Source organism: Chroicocephalus ridibundus, chromosome 2, assembly GCF_963924245.1.
Source record: "Chroicocephalus ridibundus chromosome 2, bChrRid1.1, whole genome shotgun sequence".
Classification (NCBI taxonomy): domain Eukaryota; kingdom Metazoa; phylum Chordata; class Aves; order Charadriiformes; family Laridae; genus Chroicocephalus; species Chroicocephalus ridibundus.
The window spans coordinates 60,370,556-60,395,640 of record NC_086285.1 but is presented as its reverse complement, the minus strand read 5'-3'; the positions used below and the strand labels follow the sequence as shown (position 1 = coordinate 60,395,640).

The following is a 25,085-nucleotide window of genomic DNA, read 5'->3' as shown; positions in this document are numbered from 1 at the left end:
TACGGCTGCTGCCCCTGGCTCTGCAGGGGATGAGGACGACAAGCTCTGCAGTGCTCCTCAAGAAGGCATTCTCTTGGTCTTGCCACTGGTTATCCAGCTGAAAAGGCCTGATGGCCTCGGGCACCTCCAGGGGTTAGTGATTCTTCTTATCACCTAAGGATCTGGCCTCTGTTCCTCAAAGCTGGCCTTGCAGCGGAGAACCTTCTGTAGCCTCCTCCAGCCTCTAGTCTTCCTCCCTCGGCCACTTCCATGTAATTCCACAGGATCCTCAAAACTGTATTCTTGGATATCTTCGGGCTGCCCCCAGGCCAGCTATGGCAGCGGGACACAGGACGATGCCGCCTTTTATCCTGCCCTGGGACATTGTGACTGCCGCGTTGCCGGGTGGTGGCATTGTGACATGGGGGTGACGGGGCCTCCCTGTGCAGCCCCGCCCACCACCCCTCCACCCAGCATCCTTCGGAGGAAGGCCTTTGGGGTGCTGGCCCCAGGCAGTCCCTGTGCCCAGGAGGCCCAGGGGGCTGTCCCTGCCCTTGGTGGCCATACACTGGGCACAGCTGCTGGGTGTCCCTCTAAATTCATCTGGATGTTCAGACTGTGTAAATAAGAGCATTTATACCAAATCTATTCATCTGGTTGTGGGGATGCCAGAGGTGAAAGAAAGGCTTTTGGTTCCCTCTGCATGAACTTTGCAGAGACGTAGACACCGTGCAGGATTTCCTCACTGTTCATTACCAGTGCACCACGGCACGTTTGCTACTACCCTGCTTGTGGTGAAGTCGTTGTCTTGGAAAGAAGTCCTGAATGGCTTTGTGTTCTTGACCATGTTTTTCCTTGCGCTTCAAGACCTCTTTTCCTCCTTTGGTCTTGGTCCTTGATATCTTTGTTGAAAGTGATGGCAGCCCTCTCAGCCTTTGTCTTGCTCCTGCTAGTTGTCTTCTGTGGGCCCTCCATGCCCCTAACCACCCCCTTGGTCTTTGTTTACCTTCATCCCAGATGGAATTTGTCTTTCTTGAACCTGAGGGATGAGAAGGGTCCCTAGTGCTATAGGTGAGTTCTCACCAGGGCTTTGCACAATGTTTGCCTTTCCTAAGGAAGTATCTTGCCTGATACACGGCAACGCGTTTACCCCTATCGTATCTGTGGCTCATAGTCACCCTGTCGCCTACACGTGCCTCCAGGAACGTTTGCCTGCTCTGATGTTTCCAAATCGGAGCAGAAATTTATGGTGCTCCACCTGATGTTGTGTTACCTGCAGTTCTTCACATGCATGGCTTATTGATGTAGGGGCTATTTCTTTTGTTAGAGCTTCATCTGGTATGCAGTATGGGAGCCATAGAAACATACCATAAGATGCAGCTTTTTGTGGTTCATGGGTGCCATAAATTCCAGAATTTGAATTCCCATAGATCTGTCATTTCTAAGTAATCCAGTTTATGCAATGAGGCAGACAAGCAAGCAGTGAATGTATGCCTCTGCACAAAGCACGTTCATAAGCAAGGCCTTTTGCTAATAACAACTCTTGACCAGAAATACATGTGAGTTTACCCAATTTGTATCTATTCTGTCTGTCAGAGACGTCCATCACCTGAATAGTCTCAGTATAGCTTTTGGCGAGCATCCAGTTGGCTCAGTTATTTGTTCATTAGATGCTCACTGTACAGCACAAGAGTAACCATTTCCACACAGTTCTGTAGTCATTATCAGAACAATATTATCAGTAAAGCATCTTCAGGTAGAAGCCCATCTTTCTGATAGAAACATATTTGACCTATACCCATGAGTAGTGAGTGCAAGGGAGGGAATTCTGCATGCTAAGGCTTTGGATAGCTAAGTCAGCTTTGCCTTTGTAAATCCCCCATCGTGGATGCCAAGCAGTTTCTGTGGAATATCCATGTCTCTGTGAGAGCACTAGTTCCTCTCCACAGACTATTGCTACCAAAAAGGGAATCCAATTGAGCAGTGATGGTCCTAGATCTCTGCTACAGTAATTTACAACATTGCCTTTTCCAATTCTTTTGTGACAGTGTTTTGTCCTATTACTACTGACAAACACATTTAATTTTCTTTTATGACTACTGATAGGTTTATTCCATTGCAGTCAGACAATGCTGGTCTGAAAGAAAATCTACAGTGATTTCTATTTGTGATGCACAAGTGCATCCCTAAGTGGAGAAAAGAAGCTAGTCTCTCTGAAGGTTTAGGGTACTGCTTTGGCAAAAAACACAACAATAATTTGGGGAAGGGAATAATTTATTCTCAGAGATTTTCTTAAATTGCCTACTATTGAATGCTTCAGTGTTGTGTGGAGTTAGTCTCATAAATCTCATCTAGGATAATGGAAGATCATTATATCAACAGTTCCCACTCAGGGAACCATGTCCTGACACGCTAGATAAAGCCAATATTTTTAGGCTCCTGAAAAAAAGAAAAATTGGGCTTAGCAAATTGGAAAAAACCCTACAGCGGGAAGCATAAAAAGCATGTTAATTTTGGATCATAAACATGAATTCTAAACGTGAAAAAAAGGGGACGCAGACCCCTAACGAGACATTGAAATGCCAGGCTGCATCCTATCTTACATATATCATCTGCCTGAAATCAGGCTTCCAATACATGAGTGGAGGGAGATCCTTACACGTAACAGCTGAGACTCTCTAAACAGGAGACCTGGTTTGCATTATCTGCAGGTTTCCATTCCAAATCTCAAAATTTGCTCTGTGTAAGTTCTCCAGCTGTAGTTGTTCCTTACTCATCACACAAGGTCTTACAGACTCCTTATCTTTAGCCCCTGTTGGCTCGACTCTGCTCACTAAACCATGTGGAATGCTATCATTGGTTTGATTTTAAATTGTAACATTTGTTTCAGCCATTCTTCACTTTCTGATGCTATGGACCAAGTGAGAATCTCAGCAGGTTGCAACCAACACTGGTTCTCCCAGGAAAATTCCTCCTTGCTTTTCATGGATATAAGTGGTCTCTGCATAGCATCTTCTTATTGACTGCCATATTTTCAGGGGAAGTGCAGCTTTCTGTGGCCTTGGAGATAAAAAATGGCCAATTCCCAGATCACGCTGGATTTAAGTTCTTTTCATCCTTATTGCTGTCACCCTACAATCTTTTTCCCCCGTTCTATGTCTCGCACCATGTGGAACAAAGGTGAAGGTGAATTTACAGCATACTTCTGATGCTGCCCTAAAACCTGTACTAAGTGCCCATTCTGAAAATTAGTAAAAATACCACATCATAGTTATTGCACATTTGTTTTCTGTTGTAGAAAAGCACTAAGACTAATTCTAAGTGACAGAAGGCAAACAATGCATATGTAATCTTGGGATTTACTAGAAGTGTTCAAAGACAGCCTTCACACAAAGTCTCCATAACACTGTAAATTCACACTCCTACATAACCTGCACTAACTTCACTTGTTAGTAAGCCCTGGGAGGGAGTAACGGGTGAGTCATTCTGTACACCTCCTGCCTGTGCAGGGAAACTGCATCAGCAGTACTTTCTCTCGCTGTGTATGCGTATGTACAGATCAAAATGTCTTCTGCACCCTATTCATTGCCCAAATAATTCCTTTTTAAAAAACATCTGTCAGAGCATACAGAAGGAAGGAAGAAGGCCTGATTTTTTAACAGCAATAGTGACAACACAGCTATCCTGCCCTTCTAGGTAAATTAATTAGCGAATTACACATGAGTGTGCAGCATTGCACTCTGAATACTGGTTGGGAATTCTAGAGAGGAATGAATTTCTCTTCTCTCTTTTTAAAATTGTCTGCAATCTTTTCATCATTTGATTATCTATCTCAGTAATAAGTGAACTTAATACACCATTTGCCATCTGAATAGAATTTTAAATCTTTCCTTTAAACTAATCTTCTCTGTGATTTTTTCATTACATTGATTTCATTTTCAATGGAAATGACAACAGAAAGAATACTGAGAACAGGTAAGTGGTTTTCTTCCTAGTCCCACTGTCTATCAACAAGACAAGACAATACTAACAGTTAGAGACAACCAACTCTGAATATGACTTGCTGAGAAGCCATTCTTTGAAAGGTTGTTTAAGGAAGGCCCTAAGGGGGAAAACACATATGAGAAAGTATTTCTGTATAGCAGAAATCCCCACATGAACCTACTGACTCACACCTTCCAGGCTTTGACGCAGTTCAGCTGGATCACTGGGCTTGTTCCTCAAAGCCCACAGAAGCACTGAGAAGTCTTCCCAGTGATGTAGGGGGTAGGCAGGAACACACACACCCCCAGCATCTGTACCCACCCAAAGAACAGAAAAACCCTGCAGAAAATATTACCATCAAAATAAAATAAAATTTAAAAAAACCCAACAACTTCTCCCATCTTTTCAGGGGTAAATTAACCATCTAGCCTAAACTCAACTGAAGCAACCAGAAGCAGAAATAAAAGTTTTACAGAAAACACAAGCTTTGTTTGGGCTTTCGATAATATTCTCTATAGGAGCAATTTTCTAGGGATAACTGAAGCATATCACTGGCCTGAAGCAGCTTGTGCTACGTTCCTCACATCTCCAGTAGGGCACATGTGCGTGGGAATGATTCTAGAGCTAAACGTTTTCTTCTGACGTTCACAGTAACAGTAGATGGTACCCTTCATCATCCTATTTCCAACCATTCATTTTTTCTTCTCCCCTAGTTATGGACATATTTCTTGAAATACAGGCTTGCAGGGTCCTGCAATGCACAAAGAGTTCTAAAAAGATTTGTTATTTTCTAATTTGTGTTCAGAGCTCAGTTTCCAACAAATGAGGAATATTTTCTAACTGCAGATGATGACAGGATTTTTTCCTCCTCCTAGACTAAATAAGTTGGCAAACCCAAGATTCTGCTTTATTTTCAACTACTTCTGCTATGTCACTCTCAAATGCCAATTCATTCTCATTCTTTAAGATCAGTGCACGTGTAGTTGCCTTGTGCCTGATGTATGGATGTTCGGTGACGCTCATGCTCCAACTGTGAGCACTTGAAATACAGTTAGAGGATGACATGACATAGACTTCTATTCCCATATTCTCTTATATGATGGTCCAGAGCTTGAAGTGGGACAGGAAGAAAGAAGGAGAAGAAACAAAAGAAAGTAGTCAGACAGTAGGAAATGTTTCTGCTTCTTGGCGACTTGAGAAGCTACCTGTCCTGGTTTGAGGTAGAACGGAACCAACTTTCTGTTCAGTAATTTTACTTCTCAGCTAAGCCCCTTCCAGCTCTCTGAAATCAACAGCATATTGTGCAGAAAAATGTTCGTTGTCAGAGTAATAAGACCTATGTTTATAGTTAATGCCAAGAAATGGTATGCAGAGAGGCTCTTACTTATTACTATAACAACCAAGGTCAGCTAACTTCATTATTTGCCCCACTGGAGGGTTGGAAACAAAAGCATAGAGGGGTCCCACCTGTGGGGAGGAGCAGACAGGACAGGTGACCAAAAACTGATCAACAGGGTATTCCATCCCATCTGCCTCATGCTCAATATAAAAGCTGAGGGATCAAAGGGTCAGCTCTCTTTTTCTTCAATGTCTGACATCTGAGGAGGACCCTGTCTGTTCATCTGCCTTTAATCCCGATCCGTGCGTTCCTGACTCCAAATCTGGAATCCAGTTCCCACCCATCACTGAGTCCAGCCTGGGACTTCCCTAGTGCCTGCCGGTGACATCATCCTGGGAGCTTGATACAGTTTTGTATATATTGTACCTATTTCATTATTTTCCTTTTTATTTTATCATTAATATTTCATTAAAGTAGTTTAGTTCTTTCTGAACTTGTAAGCATCTGTCATCTCCGTCATTGGCCAGTTTGGCCCAAACCACAACACTACCTTAAATGCCAATAATAAAGTTTGTCCTCCACTGAAACAGAGCAAATCAAGAACCTTCTCCTGCAGGCAGACTTCACCAGGTATTTTTTATTTTATGGTTCAGATATTTTCTTTGCAGTTGCTCACTGGGCTGGCTTTTAATTTTCTATACATGCAAGGCTGACTGGAGAAAATACCTAGAGATATTCTAACATTATTTAGAATCATATGATTCTAATGTGATTTACTCCAAACCCTAAAGTTATGACACCACATTTTTGTTAGGACATATTTTTGTTTAGTGAAGTCATCAGATGTTGATTCACATCCTGTTTTCCCAATAAATTCTACCTTTTTTATATTACGATGAGCCCTGAGATTATTAAAACCTTAATCTCCATGTGGAGACTGTTTCTATGGCAGTGTAAGTTCTGAACATTAAAGTAATAAAAAATGATCTCACAATCACATGGCACTCAAGTGTGGTTTTGCCACTAGGGCTGAGTAGCCTGTAGTCCTTTCCTCTTCCATTCTTAAAAGCCTGCCAATCTGGCAAACTCAACATGCTGTCACAGAACACAGCAACAGCCTACACACACTCATCCCTTGCCATCTAGATAGTGGCTTTAACCAGTCAAACCAAACTAACTGCCAAGCACAGGAGTGCCTAACATCATTTTTCAGTGTTAACCTGAAGCAAAAACAAACAAACAAACAGAAAACCATCCTGATTTATTTCAGGATTCCAGGCTGCAAGCTGCATCTAATCAAAATGAGTCCAGATAAGGGCTGGCAATTACAATCTGTGAACTGATTGAGGCTGAGTGGGAAGTTTACATCCAGCTGGAAAAACAACCATGACCTTCTTCTAACCAACAATCAGTACTGTGCTCCAGAGCATGGGGAGGAAAGGCACTAGCCATATTTGTTGAGATACAGTTAAGTACCACAGCAAGTATTCTCACAAGAAAGCCAAATTTTACATAAATTAAAAATATTTAAAAAGCTGAATGCAAAACAAAATGAAGTATCAATAGAATACAAAGGGCATGCCTTGTAAATGAGAACAGATGAAAAAAATAATCAATGAACTAAAACTGAGATGCGGGATGTTCCAGCCTCCTTGGCAGGCAAAGACATAAACATAGCCGGTTCTGTCTCCAGGTCTCTCATGGGTCTGTCATTTTACTCCAACGCTAGGAGGATGAGCTTGCCTTAGGAAGAAAGTCTGCCACAAGAGATGCTGCTCCAGACACAATCCCCTGATGCTTCAATGACTAATATTTTCCTTCTTCCTCAGTATCTTTTCTCCCTTTATACAGAGAGTCTACCTTGATAAGTCAACTGGCCAAAACTAGTGTATTAAATGGCTTGATGCTTTTGCCCTTCCCCACCCCGCCCCTCCATTCTTTTATTTTTCTGTGTTTGTTTCTGGTCTTGTTTCATCTTCAAGGAAAGAAGCTTGGATACTCTGCAACAACAGCCTCAATCCATCTTAACTATATGTTCCTCTCTTTACCTCTCAAATGTCATTTTAATTTGAAAAAATGTCTGACAGATTCATTAAAAAGCCTCCAAAGCAAAGCTCTACAACTGAAGGAAAAGTGTGTAACAGGTGCTGTTAAGAATCAAAACTTTATTTCACATGAAACATTTGAAACACTGAAGCCATTTTTCCTACCTGCATTTATGTAAAAGACTTTAAATGCTTGTATTGGAAGCTTTCTACAATGAGATTACACTGGCTAAGGTCTCTATACTTTTATTGTCATGCACCAACTTACCATTGCCCAATGACAAAATTTTGTTTATTGCCTTTAAATGTCTGCCAATTTATTCTATTTGAGTTAACAACTAAAAAATACTAATTTCTTCCTCTATCAAACTGGAGAATCTACACAGAAAAAAAAGTCTTTACTTTTATTTATTGAATTGAATTGCTCAAAATTTTGTGTTTCACATGCATCTATATATATATCTGTATGAATAAAAGTTTTGGTACGTTGGAAGTTCAGTAAATCAGTTCTCAGGCAAAATGTCTCATCTGAAAAACGAATTATACAGATATATGCAATAGAATTAAACATTTACCACTGCTGGGGTACTTCTCATCAGTATGTAGTGATGAATGGCCCATTTATATTCATGCCATATGTTTCTACATATGTCACAGTAAAAAACACTCCAGTGACTCACTATTTACAGAAAGAAGACAGAAAAATCACAGGATACGACAGTTATGGTTGTTTAATGTCTATTCACAAAGTCATTGCAGTAATTATTACATGTGCCACTCCTGTTAAAAAAGCCAAGAGACAGAGAAGAGAGGAAAGGGGGAGAGTGGGCAGAGAAGCCACCCCGTACATTTGACCTTAATGAGGCAGGCTATGAATACGCATAATGATTTCTCAAAGTGTTTGAAGATGTGCAGCTTTAGGCAAAAGAACTGTACTAGAAAGGGGATAGGGTAAGTACCACTCAAATGGAGCCATTATGCTTGCAGCTATTTGGATCCTGAAATGAGATAAAAGCCACATCACAGAGGCATAATGACTTCGGGACCAATAGAAAGAATTAACTGACATATCTTCTGGTAAAATAGATTATGAAACATTTCAGTTCTGCTTTGCATCAGTGGTCTAAATGATGAAGCAGAAGAAATGGCAGAAAGACTACGATTTCCCTATCCTCTGCATAAAGCCTCAAGGAACTACAGAAGTACAGGTCCCCCTCTCCCACTGATGTCCCATACACCCATTAGGATAAATAAATAAGCACTTACGGTCCCTGTGCATTGTCCCTCTGCTTATTCCTCACCCTCCACTCTGAAAATTCTTGGAGGACAAATGCACAATATAAGATCAGTGTAAACTTACTGATCTGGCACCTTTTCCCCTCCGGCTGAGGGGAAAAAAGAAAGAAACAGGAAAATTAGGGACTAATATTAACTTATTTCTTGTGTCTTTCTCAGTGGAACTGAAACAAAATCTGCCAGAGTAAACTGAATCAAGCCTAGAGATTTAGAAATACAAAATATCATGCAGATCATGGGGTGAAGCTGTAATATACTCAACGTTTACATCTTCCAACAACTATCTTAAAAGAGCAGTTCTTTCCATTACAGCTACTATTCTAATGACAATTAAACAGAAATCGGTAAAGCTCTTAAGCTGGATACTGAGACAGGAATCCTCCATCTTTGGAAAAACCTGCTTGAACGCAGAGTCTAACTGTGCATTGTGGACCCGCATCTGAAAGAGGCTAAGATCTCGGCCTTAAGATGCCAGAACTTTGGAAGAGTTCCCTGTTGGCCAAAGACCACAAGTCAGGCTAAATTGAAAAGCAGTCTAATGGTTAAACGTTATGCCACATCACAGCTTCAAGGAATATTTTTCTGTAAGTGCGTTAATTTGAAAAGTTCCAACTTTCCAACTCCAGACATTTTCAATATTGGTTTTGTAAAAGAAAAAAAAAAGCTTCCTAAAATTTACATACTTCCTATTGATAACTATTTAGAAAATTGCTGAACATCTGTTGCCATGCCCTAGATTTTGAAACGCTGTGTTACTGCAGCAGGAATAGATACTTAAATGTGATATCTCAAATATTTTAATTCCACTATGAGGACATAAAATGTAAGTGCTTGGTTTCTCTTCACTATCAAAACACAGCACTGTGAGTACAAGGTTTATTTGGAGAAGACAAGGACAAGAGAATAGGTGAGCTCTGTGATTTTTTGACAAGACAGAGTAGTTTGTAGAAACTATGAATTGCTGGGGAGCACACACACATATATATTTCTATGACTTTGACTGCACTATTGAATTGCCAGGACATCTTAGAAACCAGAACAATTTTTAGTTACCACAGCAACATCTGTGAAGGGCAGGACTCATCATGACATTGGCCAGTTTACTAAATTAAGACACACTAAAGATGGATATGGATTATGCCCAGAAATATGCCCAGACAGATATCTACCGCACCAGAATTTTCTCTTCAGTTTTTTTTTAAATACTTTTTTGAAACACATTTGGGAACCCTAACACTTTCTGACTGTAGGTGAAATGCTGAATAATGAATGATGAAATAATGATGGTGATTCAATATTTGTGATACAGTACCTTCAAGGGCTAAAGACGTAATTTCTAAATATACAATTTCAGTGGCTTTTCAGGATATTGCCCCTAAAACTATACTATGGTAAGTGTGAACTATGATAAGAACATAACTGTTAAGCAACCTTGTTTTAGGAAGATGGATACTAGCTTTGCTAATAACCCTAACCTTGTGGACTTGTTTTCTCTAGGAACCAAACTAGAAAGTTACATTTTACACTACCTTTTTAGTCACTAAGATGTTCTCACTTCCTAGTTCCACCTGAATGAAACAAGGGATACTTAGAACGTCTATTAATGCCTTGAGTAGTAATTTAAGGTTGCTTCTTTAACATAGTGGGTTAATAGGAACATTTAGATTTGACTCAAACTAGAGAGGGAAATAACAGTTAAGGACGTCTCTATTAAAATAAAATATCACTATACTTCCATAGAAAAGAGTGATTTTTTCATTTAGTATACTCCACATACTATTCAGTATAGCTAGATCTGTAGGTTACTTAGTTTCATGTTCATTAAAAAAAAAAAGTTAATTTTTCCATAAGTGCATTAATTCAGAGAGTTTAAGTTCTTTTTCAAATATAGTGCTAGTAAAACCATAAACCTGCACAATTTCTATACAAAAATTATTTGAGAATTCTGCTCTAATTCTAATATGCTCTAGTGCCTTTTGCTAAAAGGCAAGATGTGCATCATGGCTACAGAGTTCTACAGAAATGTGTTATCAATGAAGCAAAGTAAAGCCCTCAAGTAACCTCATTCTGTCCCTTCTCTAGTATGTATGTTACTGATAATACTCTATATTGATTCCCAAAAAGATTTAGGATATTAGCTCCTGAAAATGTAGCTCTTTACCCTCCGCAGTCTTCGGTGCTTAAGATGACCAATAATTAAAAGAAAATGAAAGCTGTAACAGCTGCAATGTGTAGGTATTACACAGTATGTATGTAGGTGAAGTGGTTTAGTAAGCTATCTGAGAACAATTGTCAGAGTGGCCGTCCCATTTTAGAAGCAGAGATTAAAATTACTTGCCATCAATTTCCACATATTTCTTGCAGTCATTTGCGTTTTAATGAAGAAATAGTTCTGTTAGGTTCTTATTTTTAAAATAGCTACATGATATTAGTGCAAAATGCCTTTTTCTTGCAGCAGCGATTCAGTTAAAACAGAAAACTGCATTTTCCCATGGCATGCATCATATCCAAAGGAAAGAATGATCACTAAACCATCTCTCCTAGTGTTCATGAATTCCTTGCAGTGGTTAGGAAAAGGTCACATTTAAGTACTCTGGAAATTGTTTTGTAGGTGAGAAATGCCAGTAAAATGAAATGGTTACTTCTACTTTTCTTATCTGTTTTTTCCCCAGTGTTGGACAAGCTACTAGGACCTTCTGCTATATATTTGTATTTAACATGAATGAGCAATACTGTAGTACTGGTGTACTTTTTTGTGCCTGACACCACTACTGTAGTATATACAGTAGTATATTTTTAATTTACAACGTTACCCTTGAAGAGTAACCAAAAGCTATAGCTAGCGCTGAACACAGCAGTTCTTCTGAACAGGAGAAATCGCTATAATATATCAGCAATTCTTGGCATTGTTCCCTGCAGTGCCTGCCTGATTAGTTACTGATACAGTTCAAGATGCTAGCTATAATTTAAAAAGCCCTAAATGGGTCAGGATCCACTTATCTGAAAGATTGCCTTTACACGTGTGTCTCGGAGCAGATTGGCTGGCCTGTCTCTCCAGTCCAAGAAGGACTGATGGTACTCCCAGAGCTTAGATCAAACTCCTTTTTAGGTATCCGTTTATTATACAAATGCAGACATTAATGGCAACACGTAACAATGGTGTTCTCCTGTTTTCCAACAGCCTGTCTACCTATAAGCATTTGACCTGGGGCCTGCTGCATGTGCCACTCGCCCCTCTTCAAGTCAGCTTCTCCCCTCTGACTCCCACCGTCTCTCCTATCCAAGCTGGATAAAACCCATCCCACAGGTCCAGACATGTACAAGTTTCTCCCTCCAGGAAGAGCTACGTGAACTTCAGCGACGGTGATCTCTAAAGAGGTAGAGTTACTGTTTCAAACTGTGATAGCACCTTCATGTTCACGTTGCTGATGGTGATGTCTGAGGACTCAAGATGTATGCCAGATTTCCAGTGCAAACATACTGAAATTCAAACTTATTATGCAGACATTTGGGGAAAGTCAGCGGACACGTCTGTTGTATCAGCTATCCAAAATTTTGTATCAGGAAAAAGTGCTGAGACAATTGTCATACATTAACAGACCAAAGAAATAATATACTCCCAGTGCAGAAAATTGCCCCATTTTCTTTTTTCATTATCACATTTTTCTGTCTCAGCATGGCAACGCAGATGACTAAGACAGGATATCTTCCATAAGAATGCCCAGATGAGAAATTATCCATGCAAAACTAGTATTAAAAATAGGGAAAAAAACCGACGCAACACCCCCAAAATAAGTGAATGCAGTTATATATATGGTCTCAGAAGTTAAACAAGATATATCCTTCTATTGCCAGTTAAAAAGACGAAATAGGTAAAAAAGAAAACTCAAAATTTTTTTTCTCTTGTAATTAATTTCTATTCCCTGCCGATGGTATGGGGAAGTCAGAAATACCTGGACAGAAATAAAAGTCTGACATTTCTAAGAATCACAGAATTACAGAATGGTTCAAGTTGGAAGGGACCTTAAAGACCATCTAGTTCCAATGCCCCTGCCATGGGCAGGGACACCTCCCACTAGACCAGGCTGCTCAAAGCCCCATCCAGCCTGGCCTTGAACACTTACAGGCATGGGGCATCCACAACTTCTCCGGGCAACCTGTTCCAGTGCCTCACCACCCTCACAGTAAAGAATTTCTTCCCGATATCCAATCTAAAACTACCCTCTTCCGGTTTGAAGCCGTTACCCCATGTCCTATCATTACACTCCCTGATAAAGAGTCCCTCCCTATCCTTCCTACAGTACCACATAAACCACAGATATTACTGAACTACAAAGACGTTGATACACAAGAGTTTTGGTAAATAGCCATATAGATCTACTCTCTTTTTTTTTTCAATGACGCACCACTGAGGATACAAAGGCTTGTTAAGGCTAATTAATAGCTGTGATTCAAAAAGCTTACGAAATGGATTAACTACTGCCTTGCTCAGACTGCACTGAATGGTGACTACAGATTTGATGACCCATCTCATGAAAAGCTCTTAGCAATTATTTTTCTTTTGCCAAGAAATACGAATTACAAACAGACTCTTTCTCCCAACTACATTAAAAAAAATTGAATTAGCAAATACAATGCAGTTACCTGTCATGTTGCAGTAAACTTTCAAAGGTCCCAGTGCCCCACTGCCATCTGGATCTATCCAGTAGTAATTTGAAGTTTTGCCCAAGTGTTTGTATGCTTCGCAAGAGAGTTCATAAATAGCTGGAATGAAATAAAATACAACAGTAAGGATCTTCATATCCTGGAGCAAAAAATCCATAATGACAATAAATTGAGTTTATATATATTTCAAGAACTATACCTTTGAGATTAAAGTAATGTCACTGACATTCACAGAAAACAAGGCATCTTTCCAACCAGTTGGAAGATGGGGAGGAACAACCAAACTTTTTCAAGAGTATCTTTAAACTGTTTTTGGATATACTTTGGTTCAGAACTTTGTTTATACACTGGTTTAAGTTTTAAATCACAAATGGAGACATTCTATTGATCCAAGATACTCTTCCCTTTATTTTTGTTTCAAGAGATACACCAAAAAGCTTACGAGTTTTCCCTCTGTAAATTTTAGAATTTTTCAGGTTTTATTACAATTCAGAATAATGTTGAGTTTCAAAATTGTGAAATTTCTCACTACATGTAATACTTTTCTCTACACAGCTCTGCATTTACTCTGTTACATATCTACATAACTAATACTCTGTTTTAGCAAGATATAAAATTTCACAATATTTACTGGAAGAAGTTTAATTGATTTAGCAGGGGGTTTTGTTTCAATTTTTTCTTGACCTCCCCATACTACTTGTCAAATTGTGTTATGCTAAATAGCTCAGCCATAATAATAAGCATCGTAGATAGAAGTTTTTCAAGTGATTTCCATATTTTCTTTGAAATGTATGACTATTACAAAGTTATGTGTATTAGACATTAATAAATGAAATCATTTCATGCATACAAAAAGTAAAACTGGTAATTTATATAAATTGGTATGTGTGTATATATATATATAACTGGTAAATTATATAAATATCTTTCTATGCAATTTTTTAAAAAAGGAATGTGTAATGCTTCTTTGTTTTCCAAGGACCAGATGGTACAGCTTTTTTGTTTGGAATCAATCAATCAACTGCTAAAAGAAATGAAATATTTGTTTAACGAGACTTCATATCCACTCTAAAAACTCATCTAATTCGTTGGCAATTGTTGCAAGCGATCTCCTTGCTAGGACTGGCTTTATTTCAAATGTCCATAAGGACGAGCAGTTTCGCTGTGCTCTGATGACGAGTGACTGATCACACACACATATTTAAAGGTCTCTAACCAACTACCAAGACGCAGGAAGGAAAGTGGAGCTAAAAAAAGTCTCCAATTTTGATATGGCATGAATGCAAAAATAAAGCCTGTTATCTATGTATAAAGAGAATCTCCTTGTTGATGCTAGAAGAGAAAGAATTTCCTGGAAAGTTTTACATGTTCATTACAGGGTCTAAAGTCAGCTTTATCCAAGAAGTAGACACTTTAATTCAATTGTGAAGTATTTCCAGTCATTTCCCCTTTCTCCCCAAGCTAACGTCAACAGATTCTTTCATTATCAAGGAGACTATTTGCATTTTTTCAGACACTTCATGCAGATTTCATACAGAATTCATAACCAATTTTTTCAGAAATATTTCTCTAACTCTCTACATGCTACTTAAATATAATCACAAAATACCAACTCTGTTAATGTATAAGCGTTGTGATACCAAATCACAAATTTTAATCTATGCATTCCAGGTCAAGCCAAGAACATGACAAATACTGTTTATGATCTCCCAGAAATTTGGTATTTTAATTCTCTAAGCCCTTTCAGAAATCCAGGGGAGTTTTGTCTTTGTAGTATCCAGACTTTTATGTAGGGCCATATGACATTTTTTCTCTAAGTTGCTCCTTTCAAGAAAACAGGCCAATCTTTGTACACAGGTACTACTACAATTCAGAAAAGAATATTAGCGAATGTCATACGGAAGACAAAACCAAGTTACACTGTTTAATCAGACACTCATTTATCCCTACTGAATAGTTTTACAGACAATTAAAGGGTTTAGATACAACAACCATCCTTCTGTTCTTCTGGAATGGGAGAAATAGAAGTTATTAGTTATTAGTTAGTATTAGAGCACAGAACAGGCTGCTTTTGATTAAGTCAGCATTTGTTAAGCTTCAGCATTACGCTGAACACCAAACAATAGAAAATAAGATCATTCTTCAAACAAAGACCAAAGAGTGGGATATTCAAAATAAATTCAACTCGTGAAAACTGTTTTTACGAGTGTGTGATAGCTTTTTGGCGGGTTTTATCCACATGTAGAAGCATACTTAAAGACCTTAAAAACAGGAAGAAACAAAAATGAAAGGGTAGGTTCTAGTGCAAGAAGCAGTAACATACAAATCACATAACAGGAGTACAGGAACCAAATGAAGGGATAAGTAAAGTTGGTATACTGACAGAATAAGTCACCCAAGTACATTAAAACACAGAATAAAATGAAAACAGGATACAACAAGGAAGAGGCCATGTCAGAACTAAATAACTTAAGTTAGAAAATTGATAAAGGTTACAATCACAGAATCACAGAATGGTAGGGGTTGGAAGGGACCTCTGGACATCATGTAGTCCAACCCCCCTGCCAGAGCAGGGTCACCTAGAGCAGGTTGCACAGGAACGCGTCCAGGAGGGTTTTGAATGTCTACAGAGATGGAGACTCCACCACCTCTCTGGGCAGCCTGTTCCAGTGCTCTGCCACCCTCAAAGTAAAGAAGTTCCTCCTCATGTTTAGGTGGAACTTCCTATGCTCAAGTTTGTGCCCGTTACCTCTTGTCCTGTCCCCGGGCACCACTGAAAAGAGCCTGGCCCCATCCTCCTGACACCTACCCTTGAAGTATTTATAAGCATTGATAAGATCCCCCCTCAGTCTTCTTTTTTGCAGACTGAAGAGACCCAAATCCCTCAGTCTTTCTTCATAAGAGAGGTGTTCCAGTCCCCTAATCATCTTGGTAGTCCTTTGCTGCACCCTCTCCAGCAGTTCCCTGTCCCTCTTGAACCGGAGAGCCCAGAACTGGACACAGTACTCCAGGTGTGGCCTCACCAAGGCAGAGTAGAGGGGGAGGATGACCTCCCTCGACCTGCTGGCCACACTCTTCTTGATGCACCCCAGGATGCCATTGGCCTTCTTGGCCACGAGGGCACATTGCTGGCTCATGGGCATCCTGTTGTCCTCCAGGACTCCCAGGTCTCTTTCCACCTAGCTGCTCTCCAGCAGGTCAGCCCACAACCTGTGCTGGTGCATGGGGTTATTCCTCCCCAGGTGCAGCACCCTACACTTGCCCTTCTTGAATTTCATAAGGTTCCTCTTTGCCCAGGTCTCTCTGTGTGGCGGCACAGCCTTCCGGTGTGTCAGCCACCCCCCCCAGCTTTGTGCCATCGGCAGACTTGCTGAGGGTGCACTCTATCCCCTCATCCAGGTCATTGATGAATAGATTGAAGAGGACTCGACCCAGTACTGACCCCTGGGGAAAACCACTTGTTACTGACCTCCAACTAGACTCTGTGCCCCTAATCACGACCCTCTGAGCTCTGTCTTTCAACCAGTTATCTATCCACCTTACTGTCCATTCATCTAACCCACACCTCCTAAGCTTCCCTATGAGGATGCTGTGGGAGACTGCGTCGAAAACCTTGCTGAAGTCAAGGTAGACAACAACTATAAACAAGACAGCAAATTAGCAGAGCCAAGAAAGGACAAGTCAGCAAAATGTAAGATTTGGATATAAAGTCTACATATGCGAATGAGGAGAAATGGTTCCATATACCTACACACATAGGAGGAGGCAGAGAGAAAGAGAAAGAGAGAGAGAGAGAGAAGGGTCTTTTACTGCTGCTTTCTTGTGGAAGACAGGGGGGAAAAAAGAATGGAAGGACTGAAGACACAAGGGCAATAGATTTCTGCTTTTCAAGCCAGTAGAAATAAAACGCCAAAAATGTGTATTTGCTTTCTTAGTAGCTGGTCCAAACACACAGTACATATACACTCTTAAGGGACTTCAGAATAGTTTTAAACCTCAAAATCTTCCAAGCTAAAGGTAAAACTTGCATGTGCCCTGATGTACAGATAAGCGTTTTCTAGCATAATACATTGAGGGTTTTGGGGTTTTTTTTAAATGGTACTTATATTCTTTCTGAGGAGAAGAAGGGAAAAAAAACACCCTACAAATGGCTTCCTTGCACTTGACTTGACACGCTTTCATATTGCATCAAAAACTGTCTAAAAGCAATAAGAGATGAAAACCTGGTCAGAACAGCGATCCAAGGTCTTAGAGAAAGAGAAGAGCCCCAAAAAGATGCTATAGTCTTTTTAAAGTTTAATCACCTGAATAATACAGATCAAACTGAGACCACCAAATTCATTTCATGCTAAAAATTGAACAGGCTTGTCAGTGTTCTAACATGAATGAAAAGGAAGTTTAAAAAATATATTAAAAAATAATCTCATTTTAACTTCTGGTGTAAAACATCAAGCTTCTTTAAGCTGCTTAGTTTGGGCAGAAAATCCAGTCTTTTAAATCAGCTAACAAAAGCAACTATTAACGCATTTTGAAGTTCACCATTGGCTAAGCTAACATTCACAACAGTAGGCTTGAGCATGGCTTGAGGGGAAACGTTTCTCTTCTTAGAAAAGCTTGAATAGGGAAGCAGACTAAAGGAGAACAGCATACAATGAAACAAAAACTAACAAAAAACCTTGTAGTCACACAGACCTTAACATCATTTTCATGGCTGCATTTCTTCATGGGTTCTTTTCCACTTCTAGAGCTGCTTACCTGAACCCCAAAGGGGAGGTGTTGATGGACAGGTGAATACAACACTCATTTCCAAGTTTTTAGGATCCTCTATTTTAAACATTTGAGGAAGAGCAAATGGTTCAGAAAAACAGTTTGCAGAATAGCTTTTTCCAGCTCCAGACTGTTAGCTGAAAGTTGTAAAGAGTCAACTTCTTTTAGATTTAAATGGCTCTTTACTGATTTAGGGAAGCAGATGTTCTCACTCCTGTTTTACTTTCTGACTGGCGTAAATATGGAGAGAGAGTTATCCCACACAGGTGGCACAGCTGCTGGCTATCTCTAGAAAGCAGAAGGGATGAATGACAAAAAGGATTTAGCAACTCTGTCAGCCTATATGATGTTCCCATAGAACTTCAGTAGCTTCTTGGTGAACTACAGTTTCTGCATCACTGTGTAAAAAGGCAGCTTTAACTTTAGGGCTGACAAATAGCCTGCTTTCATAAGCACAAAGCTCATTATAAATAGAAAACCTAGTGTGACAGTCTGCACTATGTGACACAATGAATGTGTTACAATACATTTTGTTTCTGTCAGCGAATATGGCTGCTGCAGAGGATAAACTCCTCTAAACTGCTGCTAATACAGGAGTAAATCTCAGCTTTACAGGGGCATTGGAAAGGTGTAGATTCACAGGAACTGATGGAATTAAATGATAGTAAAAGTGACAAAAGTAAGCAGTGCATCAGACCTACGAAGTCCAGCTACGCCTCTCCATCACTTTTAACTTCCCAGAAAAATACTGAAAGATAAATAAGACTGTGAGGTGCTTGGGTTTATGTCACTCAAGCTGGTTTCGACTCAAGACCCTTAAAAAGGGCTGAAAGCACAAACAGATGGAAGGGGGGAAAAAACCCCAAGCTTACTCAAGAAATAGCTGCACACTGAAAGGGCATACCTGCAGTTTATTTTAAAACAAATGTATGAGTTTTACTTGTTGCTTTATTACATTATATATTCAGAAGATAATAGCAAAATTGAAAAGGTTAGCAAAATAGATTTTTATGTATAAATACACACACAGTGTTAGCGTCCACTTTGTCAGCGGAAGTTTCTGTGCAGTACTCAACAACAAACCTTTCCCCACCCTTATTCATTCCAATGCTATATGGTGGAGAAACGATGTCCGTTACATTTTTTTTTACAATCAGTTAAGTGAACTAGAAGTCTCACCATGAATCATAACGGCTACATATGAGAACAAAAACCCTTCTGAATTCCAGATCTGTATTCTGACATTAAGAAAACGTGAAGTGGCTGGTTTGCTCTACTACTTAGTGTATATTAAAAAGCCCCACAAAAAGGCAACATGATGCAAAACTACTTCAATGTTCTTGTTACTCTGTAGAACTATCGCTGCAATGGTTAGAAACAAACTTTATGTCTGTCAGTTTTTTAAAGTTTGGATATAAAAATTGTGTAGTATGGAACTCATCTGTGTAATGTCTAAGAACAGAAAAAGTAAAATAAAGTCAAAACACAAGTGTTGTTGAAGTCAGACAAAAATAAGTGTGAACAAGTATTTACTTTTACATCTCACATTTGAAAACCAACATAACCCTTTCAGATATAACAATGAGATGGAAGTACTGCTAGAAATCCATACTGTACCAATGCACACTCTCAAAAACCTCTGCATTGCAATTTAGTTACATCCTATTTATGGTAAAACATAGGTATATATAACAACGTTTAACTTCTATATAACAAGTATGGTTTGGTACATAAATCCCTCCACATCTCGTGTGCATGCACACACATGCTCCTTGCTAGATGATACTTCTGTTTCTAATCATATTATTATTGTACTTACCCTTCCTACAAAAAAGGAGCTGAAAGTTTAACTGAACTAAGTCTTTACTCCTTAGTAGAACCGTGACTTAGTATGTTCTTGATTATTGTGAGCTTGAAATGTTTTTGAAGTAGCTTTTGCCAGGTTTCCAAATGTTAAGGGTGCCCTTGTTCATTTGCTGTTGGCAAAGCAAATATCATTGGAAACTTCTGCTGAACATTCCTGGATTTGCCACTTCCACCTTTTTAAGCTGTCATTTTACAGAAGCTCCCAACACCTTCAACTGTGAGAGCTGAAATCTAAAATAAATTACAAATGAAAAACCAAGAAGAACCACCCACCACCAGCATCCAAAAAAAACCTCATCAGTCAAATAGTGACAGAAGGAGGAAACCAAAGCTGAAAAAGAAACCATCACCATTCTGACACAGAACTGCACATGTATCTAAAGATTCTAAGGTAACCAAGACTTCTGTCTTAGGATTTTTTCTTGCTATTTTTGCCTACTACATAATTATCTTAATGTACAAAAGATAACATAAGACCTGTTTACTTCCTGCATACCACCAAAGACCCCTTTCCAAAAATCCTTCTTTATTTAAAAATATCTTCAAAATTTTTGCTAAAATAACATCCCCTCCTAAACAAAAGAAGGAAGTAGTGGGGAACAAAAATAAAATCCTAACTAGACAAAACTGTCTTGCAACACCAGCAATAGTTCTTCAAACTAAATTTCTGATGGACTTCTAGAGACAGCAATTTCTGCATGACCCAGAAGGTGGATCTTCAGCCAAGAGTTGCTCATCACAAGCCACACCACTATATTTCAGGTACCTGCAGCTAGGATGCCCCTGTAGAATTAGGTTAACCTTGATGAGGAAAAGCACAGGAAGTAGCACTTTAAACAAAAGATAAGGCTCTAAAAAGACAAAGCCGTAAGACCTCCAAGGCTCCTAGCCTTCACAATCCAGGAAGCAGCTGGCCATGGCTGCTCACAGTGTGCTCACCTTGACACGCCAGAGCAGTAGGAAGATGCCAGCACGCTCAGCGAGCTGCAAGCCTGAGTTCCTGTGCCCAGTCTTTTTCTGTGCTTGAATGTGTCAGTAACTGCAATGAGGTTCATGTCCAGGAAGAAAATCAAGTTTCTTGATGAGCTGCAGTTTTATGCACATCTTAAATATGATGTGTACATAAAAAGATTCATTTGGGCCTTTAAAGTTCCTTTGGGAGAGATTTTATTTTTTTTTTGGAAATGGATCTACTGTGATGCTAAAGAAACACCAGAAATTTCATTCTGAAGAAAGACAACAATTCTAGATTCAGTTACACTACATTCAATTACAACCAAATGACTTGCATTCAGGAAAAAATAAGAAATAAGGAAGTGTCCAAATGTGACATGCATTTGCTAATGCAATATCACCTAATTATTAATGGCAATGGAAATCAGAAAACCCAAACTTTCTGGCTTTATGTATAACTGAAATTTCAGTAGATTAAAATCTCTAAAGCCCTGTGAGTAATACTTAAAAACTGTGTGTTTATGTTGCATCTGCAAGAACACTATTTTTTCCTGGTTTTAAAGAAATGTTGCTACATATTAACAGCCACTCAGAAAAAATGCAATTTTCACATATAAATGCAATTAAGCAATTGGAAAATTTCACTGTAAATAATAGAATTTGAGAATATTGGAAGGTACCATGAACAAGTCGATCAAATCACAGCTGTATATGACATGACACATGTTTTAGCAAATCATTTTTCCAGTTGTGGTAAAACCAAGATCAAGCACTGCTTTTTAGTCATGACTAGGTTACTTTCACAGCCACAAGCTCAACTGAGCTATTGCAGGCCCAAAAGCACAAGCAAGCACAACCCCTGGCATCTTCACACATCTTCAGAGTGAACCTGAGACTTGATTGTTTTTTTCTTGGATACAATCACTGTAGGGGCCCTTGGTTTGCTCTCACAGTTGGCTAGGACAAACCATGAATTCTAAGAGCTCAAAACTTCATTCTTTCACAGTGCCCACATGAGATTAATGAGTCTATCACACACTTGCACAACTATTTTACTCATGGCAATTCAAAAACAAGTTAACTTAAGCCTAAGGTTTTAGTTCTGTTACTCTTAACATCACATTAAATAAGTGCTATATCATTCTACAAGATGTTCCGGGAAAAGATAGTTCAATTGTTCAAATTATATTTGGAGCAATAAGTGCCGGAAAATAAAGCAGAATCTTTTTCATGATCATAACTAGTGTAACAGCAGAATCACATGGCTGGGATAAACCTCAAAGATAATCTAATCTACCTCCCAAAAAAGCTCATTTACATCCATGTCTCATTCCTGACATACTCCTGTGCAAAATCTCCCATGATGTCAATTCCCCAATGTGCCGAGGCAGCCTAAAGCTCCACCAACCCTTCAGCATCAGCTTTTCTCCCACTGTCTCTACACTGACAAGCTGCTCTGCTGCAATTTAAACTCATAATTTCTCTTTCTACCCACCATGAATTTGGAGAATAGCTTGTTGTACTCCCCCTTCCAGCCATCTTTTGTCTATTTGCAGATACAAATTTCTTCTCTACATTAAAAAGGCCAGGTTTATTTACTTTGGTCACAGGTTGTGTTTTTCAGGTGCTAAATTATTCTTCTTGCCCTGCTCTGAATTCTCCGATTTGTTCATGAAGATCAGCATACGAAAATGGACAATGCCCAGTACAGTACAGCAGACTTAATTTGCACATCCCACAAGTTACGTTTCTGTTAATTCGTGCCAAAATAGCGTTTTCCTTATTCACAGAAGCATATGCATTCAACTACAAGATAAATAAGCCAGCGATAAAGCTCACTTCTTCAGAACTGAGTAAAAAAAAACCCAAAAAACCCCAGCAGTTGTCCTCAACCTCTGCTTCTACAGTTGCTTAGCTCCTCCTAAGCATAGTCCTTCCCAAAGCTCAGTTGCTCTGCACCTCAAAATTCTTAACATAGCTTCCAAACGAAAGACCTTTCTTTAATTTTGTATATATATACAATACTATATACAACATTATAGGTATAAATATCTATATTCTATATAAATAAAAACACACAATACACACATAGACACTTCCTGTTTTTTAAATTAATTGGGAAGGTAAATCAACGGAAGGATTTCTAGTGCTTTAAGGCTGGACTACTGTACATTTTTTCTACCGCTGCGTTGGCTGTCATGCCACTAAAACTTTCCAACAGCAAAGCTCCTTCATCACCGAGCACAAGCCTTCTTCCTGCTGCCATTGATCTAAGCTTCAGCCTTCTTAAAGCTCTGAAGTTATGGGCTGCCACCTTCCCAGGTGCTGTATCTGCCTCACACTCTCCCTCTGCCTCCTACTATGTGCTAATGAACTTAGAAAGGATTCTCGTTATTAGTGCAATATTCAAATATGCCCTGTAGAAACAGAAAGGAAATTAAAAAGCAGAAAAAAAAATAAAAATAATAAGAGATGTGGAAATTTGCCAAATTTGTTTAAAGTTGACTCTAGGCTTATTTATGTCAGTGATAAATAAGACAATTACCATTGTGGTAACAAAGGGAAGAAAGTGTGGGGTTGCCATCAGAATAAGAGAGCCCAAGTTTATTTGCCACTGGATAATAAAGAAAATTACTGCCATAGGGGTGAAAACTGTAATTTGAGTTACCACCCAGTAGTGCAATCCATGGATTTAGTATGAATACAGAAGAAAAACATCCCATTTATGTCAAAAACAAAGGCGCTTCTGTTTCTCTCTCAATTTCATTCTCTTTGCTTTGGGCTGGGGGGGGACGGAGAGAAATGAATTTAAATCTAAAAGGCTGATCAAAGATGGATTTTTAAACAAATTTAGCAGTGATTTCAAATTAGAAGCCATAGATTAGGCAATTAGCATCCTTGTAACAGTGTCAGCCTACAGACATCACAAGAAAGAAGTATAATTAGACACCAATTTTTAACAAGGTACTTTTGAGAATTAAGTCATTCAAGGATACACAAACACTTTTTTAAAAAAAAACACCCTGCATTCTAGCATGGTTCTTTGTGGCTGAAATAAACACCGTTCAGGATAAAAACATCTGAAAGGGAGAACTGCAAGTCTTGCCAAACATATCCACGTAAGGCACGCTTTCATTTTGAATCTGGATGGTTTGGCACATTTGTGTAGCTGTAATGCATTGCTGGGCACTGCATCTGAAGGGGAAGATAGTCAAAGAAACTCTTAGATATTCACCATGCTTGGGCTGGTCTTACACTGGTCCCAGCCACAGAAAGCTTCAGAGCTGCCTGGAATTTGTTTGAGTCTTCTCCAGCTGGGAGACAACAGGAACACTGCCAGTATCCTCTTGCCCCCCTCTTTCCTTCTGTCCCTTCCTCCCATACAAAAGTAATTGTCACTGTTTCCTGCCCCGTTTCCCCCTCCTCCCCACCCCAGTTCCCCAGACACTTTGGTATCTGAACCTATCATAACCAGCAATCCCGTGAAGGAAAACATGGTACCTTGCTTGGCTGTACTTAACACCAGTTTTAATTCAGTAAAACTTCCCCAAGTTATTAAAAAGAATTACCGGTCAAATAAAATAACATTTCTTAAAACCTTACACGAAAAGCTTACATTTGAAAAAAAAAACCCAAACCACACCAACAAACAGAAGCTTACCTACAAAACAATTGCTACACACAGACTTACAAACACCTAACCAAACAGCGGGTTTTACAGAGGAGCTGAGCACTTACTTCCACCAACAGAAAAGAACTAAAACGTTATGAAAACAAATGCTCATATCAGAATTTACATTATCTAAATCAAAATGTCCTCTATCAACATGACACCAATTTAGAACCAATGCATCATCTTTGTCATTTCCATTAATCACTAAGCAAATCGCACTGCCAACAGAATTCAACTTTTTTAACTGACATAAAAATATCAGCAGAAACATCAGCTCTATGTCCCTTTTTTCATGTTTCCTCTCCAATACTTTCAGTTGGGAATGACTGTGTCCTGGCAATTTACTAGAAATGACTTTCACATCTTTTTCACATAATGGATGAGCTGTGAAATTAGTAACATGTTAGACGGTTACCTTGGAGGTTGCCTTGGTTGGCACGCTCATTTGTTGGTATTTGTTTCAATAGCAGCACTGTAGAGTATTCATTTAGACTATTTAGTGAGAGGACAAGAATAT

The 25,085-nt window shown here is 39.2% G+C and overlaps 1 protein-coding gene across 1 annotated transcript in view; it reads right to left on the bottom strand.

Moving 5' to 3' along the window:
• CNTNAP2 (contactin associated protein 2) overlaps positions 1–25,085 on the bottom strand; it is a 1,163,712-nt gene that overhangs the window by 356,338 nt on the left and 782,289 nt on the right. Inside the window, exon 12 of the mRNA XM_063325644.1 lies at positions 13,288–13,407. Within this exon, the coding sequence (XP_063181714.1) occupies positions 13,288–13,407 (120 nt within the window). The remainder of the gene's footprint in view (positions 1–13,287; positions 13,408–25,085) is intronic.